The sequence below is a fragment of the Malaclemys terrapin genome, chromosome 16 (assembly GCF_027887155.1).
Source record: "Malaclemys terrapin pileata isolate rMalTer1 chromosome 16, rMalTer1.hap1, whole genome shotgun sequence".
NCBI lineage: Eukaryota > Metazoa > Chordata > Testudines > Emydidae > Malaclemys > Malaclemys terrapin.
The window spans coordinates 2,384,443-2,393,740 of record NC_071520.1 but is presented as its reverse complement, the minus strand read 5'-3'; the positions used below and the strand labels follow the sequence as shown (position 1 = coordinate 2,393,740).

General features: G+C 51.7%; 1 protein-coding gene across 2 annotated transcripts in view; it reads right to left on the bottom strand.

Annotated features, from left to right (window-relative positions):
* Nucleotides 1-4,896: 4,896 nt before the first annotated feature.
* Nucleotides 4,897-9,298, bottom strand: part of LOC128824972 (uncharacterized) — a 63,148-nt gene continuing 58,746 nt past the window's right edge. For both annotated transcript variants that reach the window (XM_054006983.1, XM_054006984.1), the window contains one exon: nucleotides 4,897-5,601. In XM_054006983.1, coding sequence (XP_053862958.1) covers nucleotides 5,062-5,601 — 540 coding nt within the window. In that variant the 3' untranslated portion in view covers nucleotides 4,897-5,061. The remainder of the gene's footprint in view (nucleotides 5,602-9,298) is intronic.

The window sequence follows — 9,298 nt, the reverse complement described above, 5'->3', positions numbered from 1 at the left end:
CACCACTCAGTGCTTGTTTCCCGAGCCCAAAAGCGGCATTCCACTGTGATCAGCACCTCTGTGAATGCTACAAGCAAACTCGTGTCGTAGCTACTACGCGTGGCGAGATCAATGTCGCACTCCTCTTGCCTTTGTAATTTCAGGAATAACTCCACTGCCACTCGTGACGTGTTGGTTAGAGCGAGCAGCATACTGGTCAGCAGTTTGGGATCTATTCCTGCAGCCCAAAGAGGCAGGACGCGCAGTACACAAACGGTTGAAAGATGGCGCCAAATGCAGACAGAAGCACAGGGATTGCTGGAATGCGAAGCAATGCATCACGGGGCACTGGGACAGGACCCATGATGCCCCGTGACCCCCTCCGCCTTCCCACAAGTCTTAGCAGCAGAAGAGAAAGAGGTGCTCTGTGGGATAGCTGTCGGAATACCTCTGCAAGTGCCGCAAGTGTGAACACACTATTGCACAGGCAGCTGCCAGTGTGAACACACAACAGCGGTTTCCCTTCAGCGCTCTCTGTAGCTGCCGGTGATGTAACTCTGCCAGTGTAGACGTGCCCCATGTTCAGGCTGTTATATGGTGCCTGAGGTGTTTACACTTGATAACTGGTGGGTGAACTCCAGCCAATTTGGGGTTTGTGCCCTGGTTCATAGCAGTCTGCCCTGAGGCTGGTTCTCACACTCTGGAGTCACTGCACGATAACTTGATACTGATACAGGGATGGTCCCAAATGCCACCAGGGTTGTGGCTATTACAACAGAACACTAACATTTCTTTAAGGGGGGCAAAAGGAGGTCTTTCATTTTGGTGACTGGATGCTTTCTTAACTAATCCACTGCTAGGTAGCCATCCCCACCTCTTTCAGCAGTGATCATAGGGAGTGGCATAGTCCTCTTGGGAGAGGATGGGGATTGCGATGGCAGGGCAGCCCCAGAAGAGCCAGCTTGTGTATCCATTTCCAGCTGGGCCTGAAGCACTTGCTGCTCCTACAGCTGCTGCCGACTGAGACTGGCACATTTGATAGTGTGATGGAAGGAAGGAAGGGTTGCTGATGCAGCTTCACGTGTAATTTTGTTAGCGTGTCTCCCCTCCCTTTAAATGTCTGATCAGGCTGCCAAGGGCCTCAGAAAGCCAGTTGTAACTGTCAGAAGGTCTTTCAGAGCCTGTTGTTTTCCTCCATTTTTACAGTGCTAGCCAGAGAGCCAGGAATCTTCAAACAGCACCTTGACAAATACAAGGGAAGTTTGGGAGCAGGCATTAGGGGATTGCAGATCTTGAGAATACATAGGAAAAGTCAGCCTAGATAGGTAACATTACATTGTCTTCTTATCATCATGAGTCCCTGACTGTTTTATGATTGATAGTTACAACAGCATTAGGCCCAAGCTGCAGAATTCACATCCGGGGCAGATTTCAACCACCTCAAAATTGTGAGATGTTCAGAGCTGGCCAGTTAGAGAAGAGCTGCTGTTGGATTCCAATGTCAACACCTTCCTGCTCCCTTCAAAATCAGGAGTGTCTTGATCCAGGCTTTAGGTTTGGGTTTCCCTCTAAATACATTACACTTCTACCCTGAAGGAGCCCCAAGCACTTTATTAGAGACGGAGCTGGCAGTGCTACCTATAGGTAAGGTTTCCCAACACTTTCCATGATAAGATCCTGTTTTCAGTCACTTTTAACTTGACCAAACTTCAACCATTCAGGCTGAAGTTTCCATGCTGGGTGTCTACTTCAGGTGCATTTTTTTCCCTCTTTTTTATTAAACATTTCAGCTAAAACAGTTCAGCCATTTCTGAGAAGGAGGTTAGGCCCATGTTAAAAAAATGTGTACATATGTGTTGTTGAGAAGCTGTAGCACCTCCAAGCTGCTTCCCTTGGAATTCCAGCTGTCATCTGGTGTGGCGCATGAATCTCTAACTCTAGTGGTGCTCAAGCATATAGCAAAGACTAAAATCATGTTGCAATGTAAGTGGGAAACTAAAGCATTATAGTCATCAGAATAACGTGCCTGAGGCCAGGTCTACACTACAGCCCTACATTGGTACAACTACATCGCTCAAGGGTGTAGAAAACACCCCTGAGCAACATAGTTACATCGACCTACTCACCCCCCACTCCCTCCCCCTTCGTGTAGACAGTGCTATGCCAATGGGAGAGCTTCTCCCATCCACAGCTCCCGCCTCTTGGAACAGCTCTCCCATCGCCATAGTAGTGTCTGGGGGTGCGGTACGGGACGCTAAGCCCTTGTGAGCAGTCCCGGCAGAGAGCTCAAGGCCAGTGTGGCCTTTCGCTGCCCGAGATTGATCTCTCAAGCTCAGGGCTGAGCCTCATTGGAAGGGCCGTGTCTGGGAAGTTTCCCTCCTGCTGCCAGTCAAGTATCCGACCTATGGAGAAACAGGAGGACTTACATTTCCAGAATTGTCTCTCCAGCCCTTCACCAGCAGGAAGTGCCCAGGAAATCACCAGCAGGAAGGGCACAGGAAATCAAAAGAATATTTAACAGCACTTGCCATCCAGAATCACACCTCACCTTGGCTTAACCGCATAGCTCTTTCTAGGACCAAGTTTATGCCTGGTGTAAATCTATTGACTCCAGTGAGCTTTACCCCGGCGAGGAACTCAGACTCATGTGCATCATTCCCACTGCATCCCCAGGTAGCCTATGCACTTCCTGAAATATATGGCACAACAGCAAACCTGGGGGGCAGACTTGACAGAGGCAACTGCCACATGTTCAGATGTACCCTGATTGCCACCTCCATCCCTACTGCATGGATCAGTTATGGAGATCTGGGCCCTTGCTCTGAGTATCAAGACCCATCAAATGCTGTAGCACTATATGACTCCTGCCATCAGTGCTGAGCTATCATAGATACAGTGTCATTCTGCTTGGGCAGATAAGCAAAGCAAGCACCCCCAGGGATGGTATATCTCAAGGATCGTGCTGGCTCCTCTGCTAGTTAACATCTACAATAGCAATTTACCTGACACAATTTTGTATAAATTCATTTATGCTGACAACATCAATCTTGCAGTACAGGGCAAAGATCTTACCAGAAGTGGTGACACCCTGGCCATCGACCTCAACATAATACTTTTAATACTGGAAGCTCCACCTCAACACCTCCAAAATCTTGGTAAAAGCCTTTCAAGTAAACAGCAGAACCACAAAGGAGCCACTCAGTGTCACGTTTTGAGGTCAACGAGTCAGAAATGAGCCCTGTCCAAAGTACTTGGGTGTAACCTTGACCAGAAGCTTGGCTCCTAAAGCTTCATGGAAGATATGTGAAAAAGGTTAACAGCAAGGACTAGCCTCATCCAAAAACTTGCAGGCCCAACATGCAGTGTTGATGCACACACGCTTTGAACAGCGCCTCTGGCACTGGGTATTCTCAACTGCAGAATATTGTGCATGGGCAGCTACATACCAATTTTTTGGACGTGCAGCTTAATGCTGCAATAAAAATTATAACTGGAACATTAAAATCAATGGTTGCCTACTCTAGCACATACACCCACACCCAAAATCCAGAGTACAATTGTGAATACAATCAAACCATGGCCAATTTGAACTTACCAATACATGAGGAGCTTCCAATGACACACCTGAACTCTGCAAGCCTTTTGGGGATCAGGGTAAATGCTTTCAGCATCCCCATGCAATCCTAGGGCCACTGGGAAGCGTTTTCAGAGAATGCTGACGTCACAAACACACACCTGATGACCGACCCCGCAAAAAAACTTTCAGGCTTCAGCCTACCCCAGAAACAATGGTCCACATTGAATTATTTCAGAAAATTCAATGGCAGATGCTGTCATCTCTTACACCTCTAGAAGATGAGAGACGACGCACAATGTGACTGTAGATGCCAGTCACAAACTATGGACAGATTGTAAATCAGTGCCCGTTTCAATCATTTGCTGGCCAATCTCAGATTTACACCAAGCCACTTCTGAAGCTGCTTACTAATCTGGACTTGATTCTTTGAACACTGCTAATCACCTCCTTTCCCTTACGAAAGAAGAAGGGCTCAGTTCCAATCCTATGGGTGCTGGAAGCTCACAGATAAACGGAGATGCTATGAAAGATTTGTCAGTCCACTCTTCTCCCTACCACAGCACCTCTGTGTTGAACTGTCTTTCACATACCTCCTCTACTAGCAGATATTGAGATGTCAGTTGCTCTGCTGGGCTGTTCAGGGTGCGGTGGTGGGAAGAGCCAGGTCCTAGGGTACAACTGCTCCTCTGAGATATTTCAACCTGTCTAAGCAACCACCACCACAGCTCCCCCGGACAGGGAGTGGATGGCAGGTTCACGGCTCCTCAGCGCTATTTCTTGTAACTCCCCTGCTCCCGTCTCCTCAGGTCTAGCTTAGCATTTGAAACAAGAGCACATGGGGACATTGGGGTGGGGACTCCTTTGACAGAGTCTTGCTCCTCAGGTTGCTGGAGCAGTGAAAAGGCAGGGGCACTGGCATCGTGTGTGTTAATAGTGTTGCTATAAACAGGTGACACCGAGGGGGACAGCTTTCTGTATTGCCTCTGAACACACCTTCCATTTTCGGGCCCAAATATGGGAATGGTGCAGAACATTTGGAACATAAGAACGGCCAGACTGGATCAGACCAAAGGTCCATCTAGCCCAGTATCCTGTATCTCACAGTGGCCAATGCCAGGTGCCCCAGAGGGAATGAAGAGAACAGGGAATCATCGAGTGATCCTCCCCTGTTGCCCATTCCATGGAATGACACAATCAATTTATTTTGTTTAATTAACAGGCATTTCAGGGGTTCATATTCTGTTGGAGAAAAGTCAACTGGGCCCTGAGGTGTGTGTAACTCTTTTCTGCCCAGTACGCACCAGACATACACCAAGGAAAGAATTTCATACTTAAATATATGGATAAATGTATAACTTAAGGGCAGTTTAATAACTGACAGCACCATGTATAACTATCAGTTTAAAGCACTGGCTACAAAACGGAACTGGCAAGTTTGTTTGGCTACTGGCTTAGGAAGAGAGAGGTTTGTCAGGGCTTGTGTGTTGTAAGCTCCCCGCGTGGGATCAGACTGTCCGCTGCTGTTTGGCTTTGGTTTCTCTTGCCAACATGTGCTGTGCCAGCCGCTTCTCTCCACCCGGTGAAGGCAGCAGTCCCATGGGTTCGTTCATTTCGCCAGTGGGTAGGAGCTGGACGTGAGCTGGTGGGGAGCCAGCTTCCTGGTTCACTATGCTCGGTTTCGTGTCCAGGTGCAGCTCCACGATCTCCAGCTTTTCCAGGCTGTTGCCCCCAGTGCCAGGGAAGCTTTCTGGCGGCTCAGTGAAGGAAATGACATCCCCAGTGCTAATGTCTAACGGCCTAGGTGTCGCAGTGTCCTGGGGACCCACCAGACTGTTGGGCAGGGTGAACCGGGAGGCCAGGGCAGCGTTGGCCAGAAGAGTGTGCATGGAGGAGGTCACAGCCGGCTCCCTGGTTTCCAGGGCAGCGTCTGCTGGAGGTGTGGATTTGCCGTTTGTCAGCCGACTCTCCTTCTGGGCAAACTCCTTCCGCAGAGCTGCCACCTGCATCCGCAGCAATTCCCGGTGCTGCCACTCCATCTGTTCAACCTGCATGCAAAGCAAACACATTCCAATGAGGACGCAAAGCCCATCATCCCCAGAGGATACTGCGGTCCCTGCTGGAGTTGGCATCTACATTTTCCTTAACCTCTTCCAAGTACTGACCTCTCCAGCCTTAGCTCGGCATGTGACATTACAGTCATGGCTACAGGTGTCAGGACTGGGGCATAGGCCATCTGACCTAATGGTTAGAGCAGGAGTAGGGGGCCAGGCCAGGTCAGATACCAGGAGGTCAGAGTCTGAGGCAAGCCAGAGGGTAAAACCAACAGTCACATGTCAGGAAGCAGACAGGGTCAGGTGAGCAGGTATCTCAGAGGAAGCAGTCCTAAGCAGGGAGAACCCAGTTGTGTGGACAAAAAACGGTTACTTACCTTTTTGTAACTGTTGTTCTTCGAGATGAGTTGTTCATGTCCATTCCAAGCAGGTGTGTGTGCGCCGTGTGCAGGCCAGCCAGAAGATTTTCCCTTAGCAGCGTCCATTGGGTTGGCCGTGGTGCCCCCTGGAGTGGCGCCTCCATGGCGCCCTTTATAGAGGCTTGCCAACCCTCCACCCCCTCAGTTCCTTCTTGCCGGCACTGCGACAGAGGGGTAGGAGGGTGGGTATTGGAATGAGATGAATAACACAACTCGAAGAACAACAGTTACAAAAAGGTAAGTAACCGTTTTTTCTTCTTTGAGTGATTGTTCATGTCCATTCCAAGCAGGTGACTCACAAGCCTGATCTTAGGCGGTGGGGTCGGAGTTCACTGCGGATTGGAGCACTGCGCGGCCAAAGGCTGCATCGTCTCTAGCCTGGTGCATGATGGCATAGTGCGACGTAAATGGGTGGATTGAGGACCACGTGGCAGCTCTGCATATTTCCTGTGTTGAGACCTGAGCCACGAACGCCGTGGAGGAGGCCTGTGCCCTTGTGGAGTGGGCCGTGGTCGGCGGGGCAGGCACCTTAGCCCGACCATAGCATTCTCGGATGCAGGTCGTGATCCGTGAGGAGATACACTGTGACAAGACAGGGAGTCCCTTCATCCTGTCAGCCACAGCAACAAAGAGTTGGGTTGATTTCCTGAACAGTTTGGTTCTTTCAATATAGAATGCCAGGGCCCTGCAAACGTCCAGGGAATGCAGCCTATGCTCCGTGCCAGAGGAGGGTGGCTTAGGGTAGAACAGAGGGAGAACAATGTCTTGCCCCATGTGGAATTGGGAGACCACCTTCGGAAGGAACGCCGGGTGTGGCCTGAGTTGGACTTTGTCTTTGTGGAAGACAGTATATGGAGGCTCGGACATCAGTGCTCTGAGTTCTGACACCCTCCTGGCCGAGGTGATAGCCATTAGGAATGCAACCTTATATGAGAGATGTAACAGAGAGCACGTAGCCAGGGGCTTGAAGGGGGGCCCTGTGAGGGCGGAAAGGACCAAATTGAGGTCCCAAGCCAGGGCTGGTTGCCGAGTATGTGGGAACAGTCTGTCCAGGCCCTTGAGGAAGCGACAAACCAATGGGTTCGTGAAAACTGAACCACCTTCCACTCCTGGGTGGAACACTGAGATGGCCGCCAAGTGGACCCGAACCCAAGAGAGGGAAAGTCCTAGCTGTCTCAAATGAAGCAAGTAATCCAGGATGAGAGGAATCGGGGCGAGCAATGGAGCCTGACCCTGCTGTTCGGCCCAGATGGAGAAGCGTTTCCACTTAGCCATGTATGTGGCCCTGGTGGAGGGTTTTCTGCTACCGAGGAGGACTTGCCTGACCTGCTGAGAGCATTGCATCTCCACAGGGTTTAACCATGGAGCATCCAGGCTGTGAGGTGGAGCAACTCCAGGTGGGTGGCGGCAATGGTCCCGATCCTGCGAGATCAAGTCTGGGAGCAGGGGCAATGAGAGGGGCACCCGTGTGGACATGTGCAGCAGCGACATGTACCAGTGTTGGCGTGGCCATGCCGGCACTATCAGGATGACACGAGCGTGATCCCTGCGGATCTTGAGGAGTACCCTGTGAACCATGGGAATCGGGGGGAAGGCATAAAGCAGGCCACCTTCCCACGAGAGGAGGAAGGCATCCGTCAGGGACCCTGGACTGCGCCCCATGAGGGAGCAGAAACATTGACACTTCCTGTTGTCCCTCAAGGCAAACAGGTCTATCTGGGGATAGCCCAGAGACGGAAGATTGTGCGTGCTACATCTCGGCGAAGGGACCACTCGTAACCATGGAACAAGCGGCTGAGGGCGTCCACCAGTCCGTTCTACACTCCCGGGAGGTAGGATGCCGTCAGATGAATTGCGTTCTGTTTGCAGAAATCCCATAACGCGAGGGCTTCCCGGCACAGGGGAGAGGAGCATGCACCCCCCTGTCTGTTGATATAGAACATCGCCGAGGTATTGTCTGTGAGGACTGCAACATACCTGCCCGCCAGGCGAGATCTGAAGGTCAGGCAGGCTAGACGCACCGCCTGTAGCTCCCTGACGTTGATGTGCAGGGAGAGGTCCGCTGGGGACCAAAGGCCTTGAGTCCTGGAGTTCCCCAGATGCGCCCCCCACCCCAGATCCGACGCGTCTGTTACCAAGGATAGGGATGGCTGGGGGCTGACAATGGTTTCTCCTGCGCAGACCTCCCGTGGGTCGAGCCACCACTGGAGAGAATCTAGCACCGTTCTGGGAAGTGTCACCACAGAATCCAGCGCGTCCCTGGCTGGTCAGTACACAGTCACTAACCAGGACTGGAGAGGGCGCAGCCTGAGCCTGGCATGGCTCACCACATAGGTGCACGCAGCCATATGACCCATCAACTTGAGGCAGTTTCTCGCTGTGGTGGTCGGGCAACGTTGGAGACCGAGAATGATGTCGGACATGGCCCGGAACCTGGCCTCCGGTAGGTATGCTCTGGCTTGCATCGAGTCCAGAACTGCCCCTATAAATTCTGTCCTCTGGATGGGGGACAGGGTGGACTTGGCCTCGTTCAGCAGGAGGCCGAGCTTGAGGAAGGTCCGTCTGATGTAGACCACCTGACCCTCCACCTGTGCCTTGGCGCGGCCCTTGATGAGCCAATCGTCCAGGTAGGGGAACACCTGAATTCCCTGCTTGCACAGGAAGGCTGCTACGACTGCCATGCATTTTGTGAAGACCCTCGGGGCCGTTGACAGGCCGAAAGGCAGGACTGTGAACTGGAGATGGGCGTTGCCCATGATGAATCTGAGGTAACGCCTGTGCTGGATAACTATTGCAATATGAAAATACGCGTCCTTCAAGTTGAGGGCGGCGTACCAGTCCCCTGGATCCATGGAGGGAATGATGGAGGACAGGGAAACCGTATGGAACTTGAGCTTCTTTACAAACTTGTTCAGACGCCGCAAGTCCAGAATAGGTCTGAGGCCCCCTTTTGCCTTTGGTATTAGGAAGTAACAGGAGTAGAAACCCCTGCCCCTGAGTTACTGAGGAACTTCCTCTACTGCCCCTACTACGAGGAGGGACTGCACTTCCTGAATTAGAAGTTGTTCGTGAGAGGGGTTCCTGAAGAGGGACGGGGAGGGGGCTGGTGGGGTGGGAGGGAGGAGAAATGGATAGAATATCCCCTCTCTACCGTGCGGCGCACCCAACTGTCTGATGTGATTCGGGACCAGGCGCGATAGAAGGGGGACAGACGTAATGAAAAGGTAGGGTTGGTAGGATCCAGAGTCCTGACCGGTAGGTCGTCCCCGACC